Raw genomic sequence first — 26,398 nt, 5'->3', positions numbered from 1 at the left:
CCCTTGGTTGCAAAGCCAGTGAAGATAAATTCACAGAAAGTCTTATTTCACCTTCTTCCTCCTACTCACAAGTGCTCCACAAAAGTTTTACCCAGCTTTATATTATTGATAGAAAACTAAAAAAGTTTAGAGCTATCATGAAGCTAGTGATAATCTTGTTCTGTGTTATTCAAACAGACACAAACCATGACTTTTCACTCATGTGAAGTTTTCCTAGTCAATACAGGTCATACACTTAAAACACTCCGGGTCACCATGACACTGAGATAACACAAGGGATACCACAAACATATTTCCTTTCGGGCCACCGGGTCACCTTGACACTGAGATCACACAAGGGTGAAGTGAGATTTACACAGTGCAACTATTTACTTCTTATTAATATGGTATAACTGCGTAAACTGCAGTAGTAGTTTGGACATGATGGTTAAACTAATTGAATGGAATTGTGGTTGAGAGCAATTTAAATTTCCAGGGAGCTTTAAGCTAGCTTTTGAGCCTTGTTAACACAAACCATTTCATATGCTATAGTGTAAGTACCTGAAGCAGTTATTGTGGAACTTGTTATAGGAAGCCATCGTGATGAGGCCACCCCAGGCACAGCCCAGTGAGTAGAAGATCTGTGATGCAGCATCGCCCCACACCTAAAACGTCCCGGCCAGAAGGTGAGATGACGCGTTACATTTCTCATTGTCGAACGTCTCGTTTTAAAGATATTAATACCTTAGCATCCATGACCTTCTGCCACTGAGGAGTCAGGTAGTACTTGATGCCATTGATGGCTCCGTCCAGAGTGATGCCACGGATGAACAGGATGGTCAAAACCAAGTAGGGGAAGGTGGCAGTGAAGTAGACAACCTGCACAACCATATCCATCATTGTGAATTCATGCATTTACATTTCTATAAATGATGTCATAGTCACATATAATAAAAGCTGATACACAATTAAACGACACAAAATGACATTAACATGGTTGTGGGATGTGTACAAACGCATATTGGGCTAGACTGACATTTGGATACACCTTACATTTCAGTATAGAGAATGTAGCAGTGGGTCCAATTCCACTAAAACATTACAATGTACATTTGGCTGACTCTACATTGCTATTTTAAATATTCCATACTTCAGGAAATGCTCCAAAATATAGTTTTTATAATTTTTCAAAGTCTGAAAAAAAAAATGTCATACAAACCTTATAAAGAAAAAACAAACATTATCTAGAATAAACAACTAACTAGATATCATTGTACAATACAACAATGGGAAACCCATAAATGACTTGTCTCGATGCTTGGCAGCGTTTGACTCACCTTTCCAGAAGACTTCACTCCTCTGATGAGACAAAGGAACACAACAAACCAGGACACTGCCAGGCAACCCAGAATGGGGAGACGGACTTCTCCAAAGGTGCCGATGCCGTCAGAGATGTCCAGCACATAGTTTCTTGAAGAGTGAGAACAAAGAGGGATTATGTCTTGTAGGTCTTTCTTAACCATCTTTAGACATGTTTTTCCCTCATAATGTTTTCATTGTGCGCCACCAACAAAATAACATTGACAAACAAGCCGATCCAGAAGCTCTTCATGAGTGACTCTTTCTAAACAAAACATCTGTTGTGTTCTTGTGCTCCAGGGATTGTTTATTCCTCTAGGCCAGACCTGGTTTATGTGGCACCCCTGGGACACATGCAGCCTGTTGACAGATTTTATTGTGGCCCTCGTGAGGTCGGAGTAAATTAAAAATTGTATTTTTATTATTGAATGCCATTTCAATTTGAAATCCCTCTCTCTCGAAGTTCTTTCAGTCTTGTCCCTCAAAATAAATGAATGAATCATTTTAATTATTTAACAATTAAATTATAACGGCATAATTGCTATGTGTGAATGGCTGTCAAAGCGCTTTGTGACCCTGGTCTAGAAAGGCGCTATATAAAGAGATTATTATTATTATTATTGTAATATTCTCACTTAAAGCATTTGATCTTAGCTAATTATGGGATGGTGACTAGAACAAGGCCCACATACAACATTGAGAAGGACTCACTTCCAATACTCCTCACTCGGGCTGGTCCTCTTAGTGCGGTTGACCACCTCAGCGACCCCAGCGACCAGGCTGGTGGTGGCGTTGGCTAAGCTAGCGTTGAGTGGGCTGCTGACAACACCGCTGCAGGCAGCGGTGTTCCAGGGGTTGTTGCAGTAGGTCCATGGCAGCAGGTTGGTCATGGACATGAAGAAGTAGTAGAACGCGATGCAGATGACCACATTGTAGTAGATCCCGATGTAGGTGGAGACCACCATCATGCCGTAGCCCACGCCTGTGAGGAGATACATACCTCTTTTTAGAATGAATGGAGACAGTGTGAAGAGAAAAACATATATATATATGTATTATCAATACTTCTAACTTGTCAGATGTGTTTTGATTACAAAACTACAAAACGAATCAGCTACATGTTAATTACAACTTAGTTACTGTCAACTGTCAACCTTTTTTTTCTTTCAAGCAACATATTCACAGCCTCACTCTTACCTTTGAACATAGGACTGATCTTCCAGACGCCCAAACATCCCTGACTGGCAAACTGACCGAAGGACAGTTCCAAGAAAAAGAGTGGAATCCCACAGAACACCAGCATAATGAAGTACGGGAGCATGAATGCACCTGGTGGAGGGAAGAATATTTCAAAATCTTCATGGTCAGTTCGGAAATAGACTAAGAAATTAGTTTGTTTTTTTTCTTCTAAATTTAGTTATTCCTTATTTCAAATAAATATATAACAAATATCACCCCCCAAAAAATCTTTTTTTTATTAACATGATTTATGAATAATATTGTATATGTTAAAATAGAAATAAATAATTAATGTAATTGCAAAAACACCACACCGTTTTTTTTTTTAATAGAAAATGAATTTCAACACCAAGTAGATACATTTGTGTGACAAAATAGAAAGCCAGGGCTCATCTGTAGAAGTGATTTCCCTGGAGTGATTAGCAAGGTCACTACATGTTCATCTGTGTCCGTTTGATGCTGCAATAAGTCTCCAGCGGTTGGGCCGGGATCAGGAGCCAGACAGTCCTCTGGGAAAATGTGTATGTGTGTGTGTTCAACCAATTGTGAATCAGGTCACTACAACCAGGTGACACAAGGAGATGGTCTACACGTCCATGTTGCCACGGGGAACCTTTTTACGGTGAATATCCTCTTTATTATTCTTTACTGTTATACCAGTGGAAACAGGATCATTTGTATGATGAGATTTGTCTTTAGGTGAGATGCCCTCTTATTTGAGGTGAAAAACTGAATCTTCAAAATTGTAACTAAATGGGAAAAATCAAATCAAATCAAATAAAAAGTTATTAGAAGGTTAAACAGAGTACTTAAACCAAATGGTAGATATTTTTTCCTACACTAAAAAAGAGATTTATCATTTTTAGAGAAAAAAAAAACAAAGCTATAAACTTTTAGCTGCATGCTGGGTCATGTGTCACTGCACTGCCAGCATATGCACAGTCTCTAATCCAGAGACAAAACAAAGACTGTTGAGTCTACTTGCAACATTTAATTCAAATTATGAGGCAGCAAGAGCAGCTGGATTCATTTAAAGCAGTCAAGCACGGTCGGACACAGTTCAGTAAACACTGATGTGCAGGACACATTAACATTTTAAGTTTCCCAGGGACTCTTTAAAAATCTATATTCTAAATTAGTTTGTATCAGAATCACAACATTACCTCTGATAGAGTTAATACTAGTCAAATATGTGAGAAGAGAAGCATTTGTCAGACTGGTGTACAGAATACTTCACCTGCAGAACACCATCCATCCCTCCATCACTTTATTAAACCCTACAGGCTCCGAACTACTCAAGTAACATTTTAAAAAAGAACTCTGCAACTTGTGTTTTGACCAAGACTAAGAGGCGTGATCACATTTCTCCTGTTCTGTCCCACCACCTCATTGATCTCCCCCTGTGTTTTGTTTACTGCATCATGTCCCATCACCTGTGCAGTTCTACATTGTCCAAAGCCTTTTTGCTCATCCTTTTTTTTTCCCTTTCCTTTCTCCGCATCACTTTAGAAAGTTTGAACATTTTTGGGTTCTGTTTATTTTAACAAAGTTCAGCAGTTTCATCTCAAAGAATCCTGAGGCAGTTTCTTAATTTTCAAGTCCTCTAGATGACACTCTGTTCTGTAGTAAGTGTGAACAACTATTTCGTCATACGACATATTTTTAACTAAGAGCAACACCTAACATGGCTTCAGAAGCTCATAACCATCAACAGGCTCTCCCGCTCAGTCTCTTTTGATGATTATAAATACATAACCCTTCATTTGACTATGGTGGCACAATGCAGAGTTATTGTTCAGGCAATATTGCTTAAAGACTTGTCCGTAGAGATATATGGAATAATTCAGAGCAGACTCTCGGGTCACTAGTTTGCTGAGTGTTTGGGATTTCTTTCTTTGCTGGGAATTTATGAATGGATTAATGGGAGACGTTTCATTCTTTAGGTTATATGCTGTGTTTTTTATAATGATTTGAAATAAGACCTTAAACAAGAGCTACAGTGGTGAAAGTTTGGAATCAAAGCAGGTGGTCATTAAAAAAATTATAATAATAAAATTGGGGAGCCAGTGGAGGTTCGATAATGCAATAAGTTAAATAATTAATTTCTATTTAACAATAGTTTTTCAATGCATGTTTTGTAAAAAAAATGTCATATTCTGTTATCTTGCTGGAGTTTTATCATTTGAGAAGATATTGATGAGCTTAAATTTAGACCTTCATCATGATTTTTTGGTTTTGGCTTTTGCATCCTCTCTAATCTAACTTAATTTCTTCCTCATCCATCAGATTCATGGTCATCTTTATTTTCTCTTTTTACCCGTATTGTACCGCAATTGCTAACATTCTTCATCAGGGTAGGCTTCTCTGCTTTATTTTAAGCTTTGATAAACATGTTCACTCAATTGTACTTTCAATTATTAGAGAACTAAACATATTTTCACTTTATAATGGGTAAAGCCGTCAATGGTGATTAATACAATAGAAAATACATCTAAAGTAAGAGATCTACAAGTAAAATGATTGTACAGGTAACAATGGAATATATCAGTACTTGACATTAACAAAATCTGAGAGTGAAATAAACGTACCTCCTCCATTTCGGTAGCAGAGGTATGGAAACCTCCAGACGTTGCCCAGGCCCACGGCATAGCCCACGCTGGTCAGGACAAACTCAATCTGGTTGCCCCAGTTCCCCCTCCGGGAGTTTTCATCCTTCTTCACAGGCTCGCCTGGAACTGCTCCATTCTGCAGCAAAACACACAAGAGACGGCCGTGACTTCAGGTGACACAACACAAAATGTGTTTCAGTGATAGTAGCGCCAGCGGATGCTCTGCTCAGTGGAATTTTCCTTTTTTTTTTACCAACTTGATCAGAATTTTCCTCTGCCTTAAATGAAAGTAATCACAATTTAAACAAATACAAATGTATTGATTAATAAATATCAATAAGATTTTTTTTAAATTCTTTTTTCATTTATTTATTGGTTGATAAGACCATTTGAAGATTTGTGCTGCTATTATATATTCATTTGTACAACTTCATATACTCATCTCAACCATGTAATTATTGTCCATTTAGGTGACATGTCCTCTGGCCTCAGTGAGCCGTGCGCACAGACATCTGCTTCAGGATTTGTTTTAGGTCTGTGATTGCACTTTGAGACATATCGGATCGTCTGCTTTCTCTGTATTCTCCATGAGGTTAACTTACATTTAAGTATCCGTCCAAAAACACATCTAAAGGTTTAAACCTTGCATAAGAAGAGAGCTGCAGTTCACAACCACAGCTGAGGTTTTGGAGCAGGTCAGCAGCGCGGGACCATCTGATGCCAGCAGATGGAGTGATGGAGGGGGAGAGGGGAGAGGAGGAAAATCTGGTAGATCAGTACGACACGACCAAATGCTTATCCACTGCTCTTAAGGCGCTGATTTCACTTTACATCCCTTTTGCTCCAGCGCTTCTACCTCATGTTTGGGCTGCTGCATCAAGGATATCATCTTCTGGGAATCCTATTAACAACCTTAAACGGCATCATGTCTTTGTACCCATGATGCTGCTCATTTTGCAAAACAAGTGCATCAAATACACAGACTTCAGTTTCTGACTAATTAAAGACAGCCCTGTCCTTCCCTCTGATTGGATGATCAATCCTGAGCCAGGTTTGATAAGAGAAACACATCTGAGATGCATTTACTGACAGTTACACATTAATAATACACAAGTAATAATATTATAATACTATAAACATGTAAGGTGAACAGAAAACTGAGGTTGTCTTGGACCTTCTTAAAATGCATTTTCAATCAGAACCTTTGAAGAAAGTTTCTACATCCTCAGAAGTGGCTAACTTGCTAGGCTGAGCCTGCTGCGAACTATTGTCAAAAATGTGAAAACGAACACTTAAGAAAAATCCTGCTTCAACATTTCATCAGCATATTTATATTTATTAATTCATCATTCAAAGCCTACAAGTACTTTTCAAGATAGAATTAATATTTACCTTTTGTCTAATTTGACAGGGTTCTGGGTGAGACGCGTTTCAGTTAGAGTTGCCGTTTCCCTCAGATACTAACACCTAAGGATTCATTACTAGAAGCTGTCTTGTGCCAACAGAGCATTCCTCTAGAAACTGACATTAACAACCAAAACACTTCTTTTAAACTATGAGGGGGGGCTGGTGAGCACTGATAAATGGACGATATAATGAGTAGGAAACCTACTCATATTTAAACAATATCAGTAAATCTCTTTATGCTGGATGGATCCTGATGAACACAAAATTCATCTTTCAAACACTGACTGCCCAGGTCTTCATATAGAATCTGCCTCATGAGTCGGCAGGAGAAAACAAAGAACATTCCTACAGATTTCTCTGGTGGGAGACCATGCAAAATAGTTGTTGATGAGGGAGAGCTGAGGCTAAAGCGGTTATCAGAGCAGGTTGTGAACCTCCTGCTATCACTGTGTGCAGTTGATTTTGGATGTAGACTCCATCAGAACCACCCTTGCTGAGAGCAGCTGTGTGTTTTTCACATTGCAGCCAGAGACCGTCACATCCGTCTGAATCTGCAGCCGAGTGTTTGCTGCTGAGTGCTAAGTTGAACACAGTTGTTGACAGTGCAGATGATGTAAGGATTAGTGGAAATATATATGTGCTGCAGATTATTGCTGAAGGGAAGAACAGCTTCATATATTTTCAATCTTCACTCAACCATAGAATAGTTGGAAAACGAATCATGTCGGTTTGATCTGTCAGTCAAACTCTCTGGGAGATGCTGAGCAGCTGTGGAACATTTTGAACAGAGGGGGTATGACATTTGAATTAACGTTTTGCTTTTACTACTACTACACCTCCTTTAGCCAGTGGTCCACCAAGTACAATAAGGTTAATCTGTGTGATTTCACAGTCTAGTGTCTCAACAATGCAAGAATTGCAACACACAGGGCAGTGTAGACATAAAAAGGTAAACAAGTTGTATTTTTTTAACAGTCTGTCCCACGTCTCACATGCCTGCTCCTTATTTTATATCCTCATAATGCATATCTCATGTTTTGGTGCTTTAATAGCCGTTAAGGCATAATGTATCAATGAAAATCAGAGCCACCCTGTACCATTACAAAACAAAAAATAATAAAAATGTTCTGTTTGTTTTCAACAAATCTTTGACATGACATTTTTTCCTGAAGCACACAACACAAACCAAGTGTACCTGTATATGAAACAAACCTACTGAACAATGGAGCTTCTTGCAGGTAAATATTTGTCTTCTAAACGGTCTGTGTGTCGTGTGGGTGTGTGCCATTTCCAGTCCGAAAGGTTTGTTGAAAACACAAACGTGTTAAAAGCAGGTGAAAAGTGCAAGCAAGTGTTAGCTGAGCTTGTGAGTATTAGACCAAAGTGCTTTGATTATTATTTTTCAAAATCTATTACTTAGATGGGAGGCACACATTGATACATATAAATATGGACAATCTATGGCTGTGGAGCATGTAAATATGCTTCTAGAACATGTTTATAAAATAAGCCTCTTTGATTATATTGCATTTCCCGGTTATTACGCTGGCATGGACACGGCAAACAACTATTAAATTAATTCACACATTAACACATTATTCTGAAACTGTTAATTACATTTTGTATTGATGGTGTTAAAGTTAAATTGGTTGACCATATTCTTTCAACGTATTTAATGGGCAGTTATTCTGTTGGTATTGTACAACTGTAAAGTTAAAATATTTTTATATATTTAAGGATGTAGAATTTTTGATATAGTGATTTCATTAGATTCCATTTTTTTTTTATTGGCCCGTTTCTCTTTTTCCTAGTTATATTTAGTATTTAAGAAGACAAAACCATTTATTTATCTCCATGTGCTAAGTGTCTTAAATAAAACATACAAGAAATATAATCTTTGTTGTTATAAGTAACAAATCAGTAATTTTGTTAGTATCGTAATAGAAATTAATCCCAAAGGAGTTCAACCTTACCTTAACACATTACTTACTTTGGGAATTTCATTACCAATATAGTTGAAAAGTGGGCCATATTTACTTCATCTATCCCTTGCTGAGAATCAGATAGTCATCGTAAATAGTTTGCATTTCTGGAATCCACCAACATTTAATTGCTCATTTACCAAAAGTAAAACAGCAAGAAACGAAACCCCATGAAAAAAGTACAAGATTGTGAAAGCTCTCAGTTAAAGTAAGTATGTAAACATCAGTTGTTGCATTCATCCATTAGGTATTTAGCACAATCTGCCATCAATAAACAAACAAGACCTTTGCTCAGGACAGAGCAAATATCACTCAAGCACAAACTGTTTCTGTTGCAGTGAAAGTCAAGATAGTAGAACATCTTCTGGCAAATAAACCAGATCACAACATGACGCGTTTTGTGAGAAATGTTGTTGATCCGGGCACCTCGGCAATGAACGTCCTCATTTACCCGATTGAGGTCCAAGTCTCCCCACACACATCACCAGTATAATCCAAACGTGTGCATGACCCAAAGTATAGTTTGCATGAATTTCAAAATATCCTATAGACATTGACATAAAGTGTGTATTTACACAAATGGTAGAAACATAATTTCATTTTTTTTAAGGATTGAAACTGCTTGTTTGAAGAATTATGTACATGTTAGATCTCACTGGAATATACATCATACACTCTATAATCATGTTTTTGAACATGTCTAGAAAGTCTAATACAGAATCAGCATTTACTCCCTTCTTTTTTAATAATTTCTATATTTCATTTTACTAATAATAACAGTAAATGTTGTTTAGATAACCTTTTAAATCACACCAAGCAAAGTGTGTAACAGGCAAGACTGAATATACAGTATACATACTATAGATCTATAAAATATACATTTATATTTAAACAAACATATACACATATATAAACGTAAGAAGAAGTGTAAGAGTAGGAGCAGATGTATGTAGTGACGCTGGCCACATCACATATAACACTTTTAACATGTTTTTTATCGAATTGAATATAATAGGGATAAAGGATTGGTTGGTTCCGATTGTGGATAGGATAGTTAAGGCAGGAGTAAGGTATAAAATTAAAGTGCATCCAGTGAATGAAAACACTTTTTTTAGACTTCAATTCAAGCAATTCTTCACATCACACACATCGCTCAGTGGTCTCGCTTCACTTCTTCCCAACGTTCAATCCAGTGAGCATTGAAAATACCAAATTAACTTTTTCAACAATTCTTTTTTCCTCCTCCTATGCGTTTGCCAATTTCCTAATATCAATATATCAATATCTACATGCCTTAAATTGAGTTGCTGTTGGCCAGTGAGTCATGTGAAGTGGGTTTCAGAAAGAAGAATGTGGTGTCAATAAAGTTTGACAAGAGACTTTGACAACATTGACTCATGAGCATTTGTGAACAAATGTTTATCGATACAACAATTGTATTCATAGGTCTGTGTTTATTGCATATATACAGGGTTTTAAATAAAATAAAGCATAGTGGATTAAAAAGGACCCTGTCGATTTTTGAGAAAATTAAGGATTAAGGTTGAAAAATGTTAAATGCGCCATATAGCCGGAAAAACACGGTAAACGTGATTTACGTGATTTAGCTGTTGGCTATAAATAAGTACCTGCTTAAAGTCTACAATAATAAAGACGTTTTGGAATTTTTGGTACTACTGGAAGGACGTATAGGTGTTTAAATAAAATGTAATATGTTTACATCTTTATCAATCCTAAACAGAAACAATTCTTTATTGGAAATTTTTTTAACATAAATTTCAACAATAATATATTTTGAACAGATGTGCTGTCAGCCTCTACTTTAATATCTAAAGGATCCTTTAGTCTCCTATCATAAATAAAATCTGTCCAAAGCCTTTATTGAGAAACTATGGTTGAAAATGGCTTTCAAGAAATGTTTGTGTAAAAAGAGCATTTATGAATCAACGATAAACCTTGTATAACATCATACCAACAGATAAGGTCAGCAAAAAGTCCTGACACTCTGCATACTGGGAGACAGCAAACACCACAGCAGGCGATTTTTGGATACACTCCTCTGAGGAATGAGATGAACTTCATGTTGTGTCATGACTTTTCTCCTTAGAATGTCGCCCCGAGTCCGTCCACTCTCTGGCCAGGTGCTGTGGCCTGGGGTGTCGGCTCCTGGCGGTCCCCTGGTTGCTCCCCACACACAGACGCAGAGAGAGAGATGCCCCCTCCATGTCTGTGTCACATGCTAGTCATGAACCATCTGTGCTTTATATAAGAGCACACATGGTCTCGTCTGATGCTCCCCTTACTTCTAACTACTAACTTATCCGTTCAAGGACTCACTCAAAACAAGTGTCACGCTGCTTTGACAAACACATTCGGAAGGACATCAGGGGTATTGCACCTTATGTGCAGACCCCTCCTCTACAATTTATGATCATTCATTACGTTTCAGTCATCGTTCATTCAACAAATAAAGTTGTGTTTAAAGAGTTTTAGAAGCTGTGCCTAGCAGGAGTCGAACGATAAGAGTAACTGAAAGTTTGAAATTGTGACGATACTTGTGATGTAATTGTTGCACATTTTTCAATTTATTGTTTAAGACAAATATTGTGATTTTGCCTCCTAACTCAAACCAAAAAATTAAAACGTATAACACGCATTTCATTAATATAAAGAATAAAACATCAGTATTTCAAGATTGGTAGGACATATTTACTTACCCTGTCAACATATTAATAGTGAAGTTTTTACATTTAATTTTACTTCATTCTTGTAATTATCGTGTCTCTTATATAATCGTGTGCATATGAATATGATCCGATCTGTTTTAATTGTAATGCACACAGCTTATGGGAGACAACACAGAGCAACACAAATATCTTTCTCTTGCAATAGTTTTTTTTCAACAAACTATTGTTGTTCAACTTTCAATTGTTCTACTTAATAGGATCCTTCTTTCAGAACTTGTCAACATCAGCTTCCTTCTTTTTTTGGCAACATTCTGTTCTTCATTTTATGTTGTTAGGAAAACCTCTAGCAAGTGTTTCCTGCTGTAAGATAATAATAAAATAGTATTTGCATGATAGTTTTTCTGATAAAATGTAAAATGTATAATCCTTCAAAGAAGAACAAAAAAATCCAGTGTTGTGTTTACAACACTGGCAATAAAGGTTTTCTGATTCTGATTCTGAAATGGCTTCAACGCAAATCAGTGGTGCTGGTAATCCAGGTATGACAGGTTAATGATATTTCAATATTTAATGCAATAATTTTGACAATCTGACATATCTCACCTGGCATGATGGAATAGTGAGCGTCAAAAGAATGCATTATGCTTATAGTTGTTGTTTATTTCGCACTTTACAGCATACATAAACAAGACATTTTCCATTTGGTGTTTTTCTAATGATAGAAAAGAAAACACTAACTTCAATCCAATCTTTTACAATATCTGCCCTTGCCAACGCTATTTTCCATTCTCAGACAGACAGCTTGGGTTTATCATCGCACACTGTGTCATATTGGTTAGTGCCTCACAGAAAAAGTCTCCAGCTTGAGTTAACCTGCTGCCCACGGGCACTGCGGTTACCTCCAAAAATATGCATAGGTTGATTGAGAACTACAACTACATCATAGGTAGAAAATCATTGGTTAATTGTCTTGGCGGCCTGTTCAAGGTGTTCCACTCCCTCTTGGCTACAACAGAATTTATAATTAATAAGGTCCACGATCCACTACTGCTCTAGGTTTTTTTTAATCCATTTATATCTTCACAAGATAAATAAAAATAAATTGTGCTTAGCGATAAACCTAACATTTAAGTCATAGTATATTCCTACCAGAAGGCAAACAAGAGTAGAGTTACATGTATAAATACTATTTTAACTCATTTCTTTTTAGAGTTATAGAAAAAAAAAAACATTTGATGAAGCGACAGGAGCCTAGTGGTGTTCTTACAAAAAGACGCTTAGAAACACATATATATATATATATATATATATCCCTGGGGTGCTCGTCTGTAATGTCCATTTTTTATTGAAGCTTCGATGAGAAGAATTTATTTGAATTAAATAAGTCCATATTTGAAGCTCGTTTGTGACAGAAGTTTAAAGAATAACAAGCGATATAAACTGGAAGTACAAAGTACAGGTAATATCAAGGGGGGCTTCCAGTGTAGACTGTATGCACTCTAGATATTACAGACGAGCATCATGGAGGTACATGATGTTTTTAAACGTCTTTTGGAGGAAGAAGACGAAGACCACTGAGATCCAGTTGCTTCATCAAAATTGATGTACTTTTTTTGTCTTCAATTCTAAAAAGGAACAGATTACTAAAATAATCCCAACCCTAAATCGACAACACCTTGGTTGGACATTTTAAGTTCTAGTTAGTTTTAGTTCTTCAAGTCAGCTTCCAAAGTAAGTGTTTAGTAAACATGTGTGTGGGCACTGACTAAATCCACTCAGCTATTATGGAACTAAAAGTCCACCGGATCCTCCAAAAACAAGTCACTCAAAGCCCTCATTATGAGTGGGCTGTGAGGTGAGAGTAATGGGCCTTAAGAAAGTGTAAACGCCGGGTTCCCAACCTGCAACCATGGCGGCCACATACCAAAACATTCCATTGGACAGGGCCGGAATTAATCCTCAATCACGACTGATTAATTGAGACCAATGGCCGGGTGTCAGGAAGGAGGGAGAGATGGACAAGGGGGAGAAAGGGAGCAGTGGAGAAAATATCAAGTGAGGAGTCCCGCTTAGTTATTAACAAGACAGGGGAAAATATTTAGCAAAAATGACTTTCAGAAAGCAAAATCTCTGTTTTTTGTTATTGTTACAAGCCCCATTTAACTGGTCATTCATATTTGAGAGGAACAGTAGGTCATATCTGAGTGGTCTACAGGTGGGGGGCTGCTCTGTGCAGGATATGGAGACAGAAGGGGAAATTAAATGGAGGTCCAACACTGGAGACAAATATATGTGCTATTTATTCTTGGCAAAGAGCAGTTAATAACTCCTAGAGTGAAATGATCATGTGATGTCACTAACAAGACATGCAAGTGTAGAAAAAGTAATTCTAGAAGGTTCAGAATCGAAACGTGAGAAAAACCTGTTAGCTGTTTTTTTTTTTTCTGTTTCTTTCATGAACTTGTTTTGCTACCTGGATGGGAGAAGACACCAGCTGCATGCTGCAACAAATTGGATTGCACTCGATGTACACACTACACAACAATAGGATAACTTTCACTGCAATTTAACTTTGTCACCATTCATTTTTTTTCTTGTGATCGAAACATTCCAGAAATACAACGATTGCTGGTTCACATCATGACAGAGAAGACATCATTAAAACTGCCAAAAGGGATAACCCTGTAAATCTGTAAAATAGGTTTACTTTAATGAACTAGGCTCCATGTCATAAAATTAAAAAAAAACCCTGAACCCATCCCCAACCACTCTCGCACAATTCGATAGCTTCAACCTCAGACCAGACTCCAAATCTTCAAGCAAACAAATGATTAAATAACTACATACTGACCACACTCAAATGTGTAGTCATGCAGCCACACCGAAACAGACGGACAAAAGACTCAAGATTGAGTCATGAAACAAATTGAATGCTTATTCCCGTCTGTTAATCGGATTTTAAATGGTTTTGCTAATATAGAAAAAAACATCTAAGAAAAGATTAAAGGTAATGGTATATATTCACAGATAACAAAGGTAAAAACTGAAAATTATAATCAACAAATGCAGAAATGCTCAACAGGGATTTGACTTTTTCTTTCAGAACATCTAAATATTGCATTCCAGATCTTATTGATGGTTGTAAAAACAGTCCATAAAAAATAGTCATAAAAGTCATAAAAGACTCACAAGTAGGAAAAATAAATCAGCACTAGCTACAATACTTGTTCATGCAATAATTATCCACACATTTTAGATAAAGATTAGGATGTTTCGTTTAATTTTCTATTCTATTTGTATTCAAATAAGTATTTATGGATTATGAATTTATGCAGAGCGTTGAATGAGCACTGATCCAATTGAAATAGCCAAATTCTTCTGATGTGAATGGTTGGCAGATTGGGACCAGCTGACTGATGCCTGTCAACTCATGCCTAACACGACCTCCATTACCATTTTTATGTTGAGAGAAGATACCAAGGTAACCCTTGAGTCATCAAACAAGTCATCATCAGCCAGTCAAGTTCAGGGAGATGTGAAATGGTAATTATAGCCCTTGCTTAACAAGTTCATTTACCGTTGTGTCTTCAGAACACTTGAAAGAAACCACTTCAGCTCAGACCTCACTGAGTCTAAACTGAAACCTGTGAGTCCAGATTCATTATGTTACATATTTCTTATACTTTTCTGGAATAATCTCAGTTAACATAAGCAAAGAAGATGCTCCTGTATGGTACGTGTTGTGTGAATGTTGTAGGCAGGACGTGTACCATGTGCTTCCCAAAACAGAACAATATCAGTTGCACTTGACCATGCACAAGATGAAAATAAGAGTCCTTCACAAGATGCTGCTTGCAACTTTGTCTATATTTTCCCATGGTGCAGTTCTTTGAAGTACTTCGTAACAAAGATTTAAGTATGGTCAACGGACAAGGACCTTTGAGTAAGATTTTACTTTGGGCTCCTCCAGTATAGGAATAGCAATTATTTTATTTTAATTTTATTTTTTCTTGTTCTATCTTCAATATGATATTGACAAATATGAGCCACTTAATTAACCCAATTACATGAGAGCATTTAAGTTGCACGTCTTTATTGATTATTGTATCAGTGATCCAACCACATTTGTGGCACACACTTTATGTACATCCCACCAATATTGGCATTCAATTTATTTTTTGTCTGGTGAAAACAATACATCTGCTATCAGTTATGGATTCCTGATGTTGATGTCAATAGTTAGTCATTTTTAATTATCTAGAAGAAAAGGCATACAATATATTTAACTCACAGGAAAACATTTTTTTTTTCAATCTATGGTTTCTCACTGCTGAGGTGAAAAGGCCGAACGATGCCTGTGGGTGGTTTAAAAATTTCAATCCAGGTTTATTGAGTTTCAGTTAAACTTTGACTCAGTCAAAGTCATGCATTGTTGCTTTCAAGTACATTGCAAACTAATAAAAGCTCCTCAGAATTGAAGATGAAGAATATTGAATTAGCAAACACCATTTAAAAAAACTGACATCATTTTTCTTACCTTAAAATAATCATTCATGTCGAGAAAACCTTTATCATCAGACAATTGTGGCTTCTGGTGGCAGACCAAGGGGCTTATCTCCGTAACCTCAGTAGTGTACTACAGCCATTCCTCAATCCTTAAATGTCTTCACTCAGAAACAGAAAGGGGGCAGGGAGTTTGTTATGCGAGTGTCTTTGTAGGAGGGAAAGTGAGGGGATGGGTGTGGTGATGGCAGATTGCAGGGGGGGCTAAAGATTTGGACAAAGGCTTAGACTTAGACTTGATAACAGTACAATCAAAAGTAGCCCACTGTGGAACCTACCATTCACCTGAACAGTATCCAAATTAGTCCTGTCCTAGTGACGCCCTGGGGGCTAGTGAGGCGTGGGATCAAAAACAAAAGTGTTTTAAGGGTCTGTAGTGCTTCCAAAGAAGTAAGTGCATTTGTTTAATGGTCGTATATTGACTTAACTTCTTGTTTCTAGTTTTTAAATCAGCAAATTGTAAGTTTGTTTATCAATCAATCTGATCGAAAACTTAAAAACATCCGGAATTAAAAGTAAATTGACCGTTTGGAATAATTAATTTAAAAACTAGAGTACATGGGAAAAGCACTTAATCACAGTGATGTAATGGAGTAAATACAATTTATCACGTAGCTAGATAGATCGTTTATGTTCATTGCATAATATACAAAGAAATTGTAACAGCTTACCTCAGACTCACAATTTGTTTATATACACAGTTTGCTTCACTGATCCAGCAATGTTTTTAACGTCTTCACTGCATTCTTACATTTAGGGGTCTTTTTAACATAATTAGTTTATGTCTCGTTAAAAAGCCAAAGGGCATGAAAGTGGGTGTTCGACATGTGTTCAAGCCCAGAACATGGTCAATACATATTGTGCCAGAAGCCTGTGGCCCTCTATGAAGTCATAATGAGCGTTGATAATAGAGTACTTATTTGAAAGACCACATATGGGTTCAGTTAAGGGACAGGAGTAATTGATGAGGTACTTGTTGTTCGACTCGGTGTGATAAGGTAATGTTTTCTTCAGGGCTCACTGCTCACCACCGCAACTTTCTGAAGTCCAAAGTTAGCAAAACACAAGGCTACTTGGAAATAGCCCTGGGTAGAGAGACCAGAACATCCAGACTGATGATTTAGATAAAGATAAAACATTTGTGTGAGACAATGCATGAGAACTATCTGAATTGGACAACAATTGGCCAAATTATTAAATCGCTTATTTTTGTGATTTCCACAATATTTTTGGTTTGTATTTATTTAGTATATACTAGCATTCCAGAAATCCCTTAACAAACAAAGCAAGCAAAACCCTTCTTTCGCTGCAGCTCCTTCTTGACAACAGAGAGTTATGAATACTCTAAAACAAATCTATGAAATTGCAAAGAGTGAATAGGTCACATGAAATAAAGCATTCTGAGAAAAAGGATATAATGGCTTATTTGTGCAGACTGTCCTGCAGGTCTTGCAAGAGTTGTGTAAAGCCTTCAATACTCCCAACTGAGCCAACCCCAACACTACCACCCCCTCCGTTGTTCAGTGATTTGCTTAACAAGTTCATTTATGCGTATTTCTTCATGTTGTATTGCTGTTAAGTGATGCGCGAGACTGGCCTGCGGAAGCGTTGGCCCTCGCAAGCTGTTCACCTGCATCCCTCTTGCCCCACTTCCACATACATTAACCAATAACACACACATACAGATGTGTGAAAGCAAATGTCTACATATATATCAGAAATCCCTAAAGAGTTAGCAGCGAAGGAACTAAATCATATGTCATATTTCTGATACTATAAGTAGCCGCCAGCATAAATGCTGTTACACAAACACAGGCTGCAGCTCGCCCGCTTTCAAACAAAAGTATCAACTCAATGGTTAGTCTTCTTCTAACCCTTTTGGTCCAACTGAATTTTGTATGTCCTCTTTGAAAGCAACTTTAACAAGAGTCATCTCCATGGAGTTGCCCCAAATCCTCTCTGTGCCAGTGCGTGGTCTTTTATTTTCACCCTTTTCCTAAATCCTTTCAACAAGGGAAAACTTAGCGCATCCGATGCCTCTAAAATCAATCTAGCTGGACAAACTGTTAAACGGTTCAAGACCATTATGATCCATTTTTCAAGATTCATATTACTAGACCCATTCATCAGGAGAGATTCAACAAAATGAAGGTGGATGTCTTGAATCAACACTCACATTTTTTTGCTTCCTTGATCGGCAGTTTAGGATAATGTTGCTACTTTCTTTACGGTGACATTCCCACAAAAAATGATTAAAATAATAGCCTAATAGGTGATTTAAAATAACTTAAATGCCACAATTTACCGATTACGTTTTGGATTACATTCTACATTTTATCTATATTATATTATTATTATCTATATTATTTGAAGCAACTGCTCATGTATCCATTATAAATTGAGGGCGCCTCCCTTCCCTGGTTCAACCACTTCTCATTTCTAAAAGTAGACCTTATCCATTTTTACAGGCTTATAACTCCAACAAAGAAATGTTTGAAAGTAAAATGATCTTTAAAAGCTAGAAAGAGAATTAAACCACATTTTTTTGGTATTGACGTATATCAATTGACCTTTACATTATTTATGTTGTTTTGCCATCATGCTACTTTATGATTTAATTTATTAAAATTATATTCTTTTGGAGAATAATGCTACAAAATGTAATACTACTCCATAATTAAATGCTGAACAACAATCAAAGCAAAAGGTGATGTAATCTCAGAAAAGAGAAATGCTAAACTTGTTTTGTTAAAATCAAGCAAGAATATATTGTGACATTGTCATGGACTCTCCGCATCTGTAGGTTAACTTGTTCCAATAATGGGGTTGTATATGGAGACAGACATTTTCAGACTGCAAGCTCAGCTAGTTCCGATTGTGACTTGGTGAGTCTCGAGTTGCCAGTGACTTAAATTACAAGGAATGCTACCTTCTGACCTCGACATCACCTATAACCTGAACTCTTTCTCCTCTGGCATGAACCCTCAGGATTCCTCAAACACCGTTTTCTGCCACACTATAAATGCCTCACCAATTAGCTCCAAGTCCTGTTTTATTGTCTTGGCTGCAAAATCAGATGCAAAAGTAAGAAGTTATGAACAATATAATTAAAATACTTAATACTGCAGCACAAATGTGGCTCAAAGAAGACAAAGTAAAAAAAAGAAAAAAAAAAGGTGTTTCGGTCTCCCTGCATTGACACTTCTAAACCTGTAATCCTGAGTAGCAAAAATACTACTCGTCTTTTGGAGGCTACACATTTAAAGAATTATCAGACTACTATCAAAGAAAACTTTTGTTATTGCTATACCATATTCATTTAATATCTGAGAAAGGTTCTCTCAAGAAGAGATTCTGTATGCTGAAGGGCTCCAGACTGCAACCAATACAGTTTTTTTGAGGCCAAATGTGCAGACGGGCAAAATAGATTCTGCATCACTCACGATTAAATTTGAAATTCACACCCCTGCACTAAAGTGACTGAAATGGTCAGTTGGATGTATGACCCAGCCTGAAAAAAGTGAGTGTAGCATGTACATGATAGTTTTATAGCACATGTTAATAAACGTATAGTTATTTATATTTGAACGTAAATTGTAGCCAACATAATGCTCAAATTTTTGCTTTGTCATCTTTATTCTGCTTTTCCATCCAGTGATATATAAAGTACATATTCTACTACTAATATTTTGTTGTTTTTGAGTCAAATATATGACTTAAAAGTAGGATAAATTCAATGCATTTTGGTTGACTATGAACATTTGTATCTTTCTCACTGGTTTAGGAGCTCCTCTGCTGCTACTGCGTATTGCTGAAATTCAATAAGAATAATACAAAAAAGCTTTTATTCATTCTGTCAGACTTGGTCGGACAGAGCTATGGCTGTGGTAAGGCTGGGATGAACGAACAAGATAAAACAAAGGCACAAGAGAAGGGCGACAAAGACTATTTAAACACGTGAGGTTAAAGGGGAACAGGTGGAAACAATAGGCAAGTAGGGGGGAGACAGGTGAGGGAGGGGCCAGTGAGCTCACCACCGTGTGACACATTCAAGTTAATTTACAAATATTAAGATGTGTGTTGAGGATTTTGCAGCAAGATATTAAGAATGCGTTACTGAAAGGTTATGAGAACGGAAGGGAAAATAAAGTTTACGTTTGAGTTCCTCCATCAGCCCCTTTTTCTCATTAGATTTCTACACAATTAATTCTCCTCACACATAAGTCAAGCCTTCGTCTCTACTGCCAATCAGCCGTGCATATATATTGTCGTTTTGCAGTTTGTGCCCTTCTGCAAGGCAGCTGTACGCCTGGAAGCGCAACTTTGTGAAATCAGAGGGAGACGAAGGATTAGAGACACCATCGGGAGCTGGACAAAGTACACACACGTGTACACGCATGCACACACAATGTCTTGATCTATTTGTGTGTACTTTTCTCCCCATTTGTCTGTTCCCTTGCTTGTATACCCTTTTTTGCAATGAGTAAACAACTTTTTTGCAATTCTGCTCCATAAACTGCAACACCTGCCCCCAGTCCGAGTGTGTGTGTGTGTATGTGTGGCGCACTCGTGCACATGCTCACTATTTCTCCCATCAAGTACTTATATACTTAACACCAAAAGGAACCCCTGAAAACAATACACAAGTGTGTTCGTCATTTTTGACTTAGCTAATACCAAAAAAGAAAGGTGTGTTTAATAACAATGTGATGTATTTTCAGATCACAAGTTTATATCACTGCTTAAGCGTTGAGAAGTCAGATGAAATATCTATACTATTTAAAACTAGTTTTACTCCAACTGAACTGGGGAGAATGCAGCATTAAATATTTGCAACAACTATTTTAACAGGGAACTTTTTTTCCTTCTAACAAACAGATAAAATTAAAAAAGAAATATAATTATAAACATATGCTTATATTTTTCATCAATGGTCTTTTTGTAAGTAAAAAGAAATAATAAAATGAAACATAACTAGTGCCAAAAAATACTAGATACCAGTATTGTACCAGTATTTATTTACATTATATTAGGGATTGGTCACATTCATGTAGCCCTTTAGGGTACTCATTTGCTTAACTCTGATCTAGATGCATATTTGTTGAGATGAAGATGATTTTGCCCACAGTGAAAAGAACACGTTGGACAAGTCAAACATTTGTAAAGAAATAATCAAATTGATTAGTAAATGAACACATTGAGACATTTTAAAACGCCATGCCTATAAAACCAGCCAGGTCTAATCATAAAGAAAAATGCCGGAATATCAACACCAAGTAGGTTTTAAATGAAGTGTTAAATAAGTAGTAATGCACAATTATTAAGCAAATGACATTGACTGATAATCTAATACCCATTTTATATTTATAAGTTAAATTAGCATAAGCATTAAACACAGGTGTAAATAAATGGCAAAGGCATGTGACACTCCTGAGGGAGAAACTGGTGAAGATCGGAGTGAGTCCTAATTTTACCAACTGGATCCACAACTGTCTCACTGTACAGCCACAGTATGTCAGATTGGTGAAGAGTGTGTCTGGAACTGTGGTGAGCAATACTGGGGCACCACAGGGTACCGTTGTTTCCCCCTTCCTCTTCACAATTTACACCACAGACTTTGCTCATAACTCATAACATGCCACATACAAAGGTATTTCAATGATACGTCGGTTGTGGCATGTGTAAAGGAAGGGGTTGAAGCAGACCACTGGGATTTGGTGGCTGCTTCCTTTAACTGGAGTGAGAGAAATGGTCTGATCCTTTACACGTCCAAGACCAAGGAGATGATCATTAACTTTTGCAGGAGTACCTCCCATCAGCCTAACACAGTAAATGGACAGGTCATTGGCGTTGTCAAGTTGTACAAGTACCTGGGAGTCCACCTGGATCACAGACTGGACTGGTCAGCTCAGGCAAGTGCAGTGTACCAGAAGGGTCAGAGCAGACTTCTTCCTTCTTCTTTCTTCTTCCTGAGGAGGCTGAGGTCTTTTGATGAAGGAGCTCAATTTTTTTACCTTTTCTATCAGTCTTTCATTACTAGTGCGGAGTTCTTTGGGGTTGTGTGTTGGGGCAGAGGCATGACAACCAGAGCCAGTAACCGACTGGACAGGCTGATGGGGAAATGTGTGTCAGTGATGGGGAAAAGGATGGACTCTGCGAGAGCAGTGCTGGAGAAAAGGATGAAGGCTCTTATGCAGAGCACCCAGAGTAAATTTCGACATCGTCTGCATGAAACTATGGCGGCTAAGAAGAGTAACCGCAGCAACAGGCTCCTCTCCATGCATTGCAGAACGGAATGTTTTAAGACATCCTTTGTCCTCTCTGCCAACATGCACTTTTTACTTTTTGTTGGCAACTTTTCAAGTATTTATTTCTGTTTTGTTTGTATTTATGAATTTATTATATTGTATTTATTTGATTGTTGCTAAATGTATTAATGGATGTTTGTTTGGATGGATGCATTATTTTGCTCCTGGAAAAAAAACATTTTTATTCCGGGGATCAATAAAGTATCTAGTATAAATCATTTCGATTATCATTTTGTTCCTTCTTAACACAAACAATACATTCTATTGAAACTTACCACAGACTTTCTTTTTATGCATCTAAAAAAAATTAAAATCTGTTGAGGTTTTGCTATAAAATACCGTACTGCAACTCCTCCCTATTGGCCATGTTTGATGGTTCAATGAAAGGGTAGCAAAAAATACAAAGCACAGTTAAATCTTCAATTATCTTACACCCCCAACTGTCCTGACTTACTCAAACATTGTTAAAGTACTTGTTGTATGATGTTTTGAAAGTAATACTTTATAAAGTCATCCTCTGTGTAAAATCTCAGAGAACTCATTATAACGTAATAATGAGCTTCTTCCCCGCCCCAGCCGGCTGTAATCACGTCCCGCTTTGTTTCCATAACTAGTCTCTTAGAGGTGGAGACTTGGTGACGCTTTTTCAAATGTATTGTTTACAACTAATATCTAGTTCACTTCTTCACAATAGCCTTAACAATCACTTTATCATCATCATCAGCAGCAATAAGCAGATTGATCTGAATGTCCCATTACTGCGATCATTAGTCGAGCATTCAGTTCATAACCATTTGCTACATTGCTCTGGCACTGGTTTTCTGAACCCTTTAGTTTTTATGAGTCACATATAAAAAAATGGGTGATGACTTTGCACGGGATTTGTGGTAAGGAAGGAAAACTATTTGCATCTGATTGGAAACAAAATGAGCATTTTTCTGCTTTTTGCACTTTTATATTCACGCTTATATTCACAGTTTGGATATGAGCATCCCTGTTTTTGCCTTCTGTATTTTATGTCCCTCTCAGTATCATGTATTATGATATATGTCTGCTGCCCTCTAAATCTCCCTAATGTCCATTAAAAAACATTTAAATTGGTATTTTCATTTAACAACAAGGACTTTGCTAGCGCATGTTATTCATAGGCTGTGTCATACAGTCTTTATAAAAATCCAAAACAAGTCAACCTTCTCAACACTTTTAATAAAACTGAAAAGGCAATAAACAGGAGTTGCAGCTGGAGCAGAGCTACAGATAAAACATGTTGTTTGTCAGTACTTACCAGCATAAACAGTATTTAAATAAGGTAGGAAGAAAGAAGAGTTTAGGGGTGCAGAAGAGATGACAAAGGCATGTATCCATACAACTCAAATGGATATGAAGCGTCACTGAAAAGTGTATTTAAATGTAGACAAATCCACAAATGTATTCATTAAGCTAAGGCTACTGTTGAGAACCTATTGAGTACTAACTATCTCAATAGGTTTCATTAACATTTATGCATTTAGCAGGCACTTTTCTTCCAAGCAACTATTTTTACCCATTCACACACACAATTACACACTGATGGGAGTAGGCAGCGATGCAGCCAATGCCTTGCTTAAAGACAAAATGTGAACCTTAGGATTGAACCCGCAACTACTTTACCGTGTGAGAAATATGTTGCATGTTTTTTATATATATACGTATATATATTTGGCTTTAAACCAAAAAGTGAAGACTCAAATATGCAGCTTAAAGGTATATTAAAGGTATATGACAGTCTTTTAATATAAATCATGGTTGCAAAAGAGCCAATAGTTTATAGTTGATCAACTTAAAAGGAAATAGATTATCCAAAGCAAAGCGCAGCAAGATGTCTCTTTGTAGGATGTTATTTTAGTCCACTTTGGGCTGATTAATTCAATTATTATGATTCAAACGTTCAGCCATATTCCTTTGCAGAATTCCTCAGCAGACATATTCTACATCAAATCTGATTGATCCTGTCCATCAACGCTTTTGGGAAAAAAACGACTGGCCACATTGACAAATCTGCACAGCCCAGAACCAGAGGATTAGTGAGTGTGTGAACAAAACATCTTCTACCTTCTACCCACTCCTTCATTTCATGCACAATTTGTGTGTCGATGGGAATAAGCTGTCAAATTCGCTGAAAAACTTGAAAGATTGTTTTTATTGCGTGTCCCAGCTAATGTGTGTCGTTTTATTTCCCAAAACAAATTAGCCACAGTTTTGTATTAATCTGCTTCAGTATATTAAATTAATTAAATGTAAAGAGTGATATAAACAATCAATTTAAGACACACAAGCTCAATTACCAATTATGGAATATAAGGTTTACTATTGTTTGAAAGTGCTTGATTTTTGTGGCTATGGGTGGGAGAGTGCACAGGAGGGACGCAGGCATAAATATCCTGCCTTTCTGGACACTTCTGCTTTTCCACTCTGTCACTCTCTTTCACACACACTGCTGACCGGCCCACTTCCTTACGGCTCCTGTCTCTCACAGTGCAGCCCGGACTTCCCACTGCAATTACTTATAAAAACTTTTCAGGACTGCCACACGTGGTCGGGTTTTTAAAGAGCTGCCTCCCCCTCCTTACGGGATGTGGGGGGTATTGAGTCGTCACAGACCCCCTGAATGATCACCGAAAAATAAGGCGGCAGAGACAATAGCTTGTCTTGATGAATTCAATTCTTTCAGGACCCTGTACCGTTGTCCAGGCAGCTCGGGGCCAAAACAATCGTTGCTTTGATAGTCCAAGAAACACACACTTGCATGGTTGCTGTTAGAAACTCTGTCTAACTACTTCCTAATCAGGATGTAAAGATGACATACATCAGACTGGATCCCGGTTTGTCATCACCAAAAGTCTTCAAACAAGCCGGAGAAGGGTGCCTCTTTTCACGAACCAAGAATAGAGGCGACCAAAAATGACAACAATTCAACAGCTTAAACTGACCTGGTCTGCGGTGGAGGCGGCAACAGTGTTCGACTCAGACATGATTTGATGCTGTGACCTAGAGGTGATGATCTGCTGCCCACTGTTGGCTCCTTCATTCACACCTTGCCTTTCAGTTCCACAGCCAACGAGGGGGGAAGAAAAACACAGTATACCCTCCCTTTTGCCGGGTCTTGATTAATTCCTGAATTACTTTCACCTCATTTCATCTGATGGAGCAATGCTTCCTGCCTGCCTCCCTCACTCATTCGGCATGGTAGCCCACTCTCTCTCACTCTCTCTCTCTTTCTCTATCTCTCCCTACACCCCCATCCTCCTTGTACAATCCCAATGCTCCCTTTCTGCCACTACTCCCGCCTCTTGCAGTATTACTTTTTACTCAGCCCACTATTTCTCCAAAGCCTCATTTACTTTATATTTCCACCCCCTTTTTCTAGCGTATTTTACCATTTTAGGAATATGCACCCTCCTCAACAGACGAAGGAAACATCCACAGTCATTTCACTCTACCGCCACAATGAATGGGCCATTGTCACTCCAGCACCTAGACAGAATACAGAGCAAGTTTGCAGGAGAAGGAGGAATCATGGGGGTGGCTTTGATGTAGGGGACCAGGGGGTGTCGAACTTTTAGTTTGGCTCGCTGGAGTAAAGTGGTATAGATGGGGGGTCTAGAGCACCCATGGGTAGTGGCCAAACTCCCTCGCTCTTCCCCACTTTTCTCCCAACAGATTAAACCGAGGAAACAAAAAGTGAGGAGCCCACAAGTGACAAGTCTCAAAGTGAGGTGCCCACACGCCATCCACCGGACTGCCATGCCCCCCCCCCCACACACTCACCCTTCATCCTTTTCACTCTGTCTCTTATTTCTTCAGTTTGTTTTCAAAGGCAGCTGCTGCAACTTTACGGACCACCAACAACTTCCCATTCAGGAGCACTTGACTCTTCCAAATCCTCATCTGTCTCTACAACCCGACATTGCCAGCGCCCTCACCCCACCATTACCCAAGCCCTGCGTGCTGTCACACCACCAGGCCAAAAAGGCCAAGACCCAGCTCTTCCGCCTCTTCAGCAACAAGGGACCCCCCGTTTTAAAATCAAGCACGTCCCTACTGACTCTCCGTTTGGTTACATGTATTATTACCTCTACTTGACACCATATGGCTAGTAGCTAGCGAAAAGGTGAAGAGAGAGAAATAAAAGTCAGGAAGCAAGAGTCAAATTTCTTTGGGTTTTAAACAATGGCGTCGCAGGGATCAACAAGAACATCACTAATGCAGGGGAACTAGACCAAAGT

General features: G+C 37.8%; 1 protein-coding gene across 5 annotated transcripts in view; it reads right to left on the bottom strand.

Annotated features, from left to right (window-relative positions):
* The window catches only part of slc6a9 (solute carrier family 6 member 9), a 54,139-nt gene that overhangs the window by 7,972 nt on the left and 19,769 nt on the right, over positions 1 to 26,398 (bottom strand). For 4 of the 5 annotated variants that reach the window (XM_087812021.1, XM_087812024.1, XM_087812020.1 and 1 more), the window contains exons 3-8: positions 5,166 to 5,322; positions 2,536 to 2,667; positions 2,050 to 2,320; positions 1,317 to 1,449; positions 724 to 858; positions 541 to 644 (exon numbers count right to left, since the gene is read on the bottom strand). In XM_087812021.1, the coding sequence (XP_087668147.1) occupies positions 541 to 644; positions 724 to 858; positions 1,317 to 1,449; positions 2,050 to 2,320; positions 2,536 to 2,667; positions 5,166 to 5,322 (932 nt within the window). Of the gene's footprint in view, positions 1 to 540; positions 645 to 723; positions 859 to 1,316; positions 1,450 to 2,049; positions 2,321 to 2,535; positions 2,668 to 5,165; positions 5,323 to 25,102; positions 25,383 to 26,398 lie in introns of those variants that run through there. The other variant, XM_087812019.1, reaches the window with a different exon arrangement.

Source organism: Callionymus lyra, chromosome 16, assembly GCF_982586985.1.
Source record: "Callionymus lyra chromosome 16, fCalLyr1.hap1.1, whole genome shotgun sequence".
Classification (NCBI taxonomy): Eukaryota; Metazoa; Chordata; class Actinopteri; order Syngnathiformes; family Callionymidae; genus Callionymus; species Callionymus lyra.
Note: the sequence above shows the minus strand (reverse complement) of the source record. Positions and strands in the feature narration are given on the sequence as shown.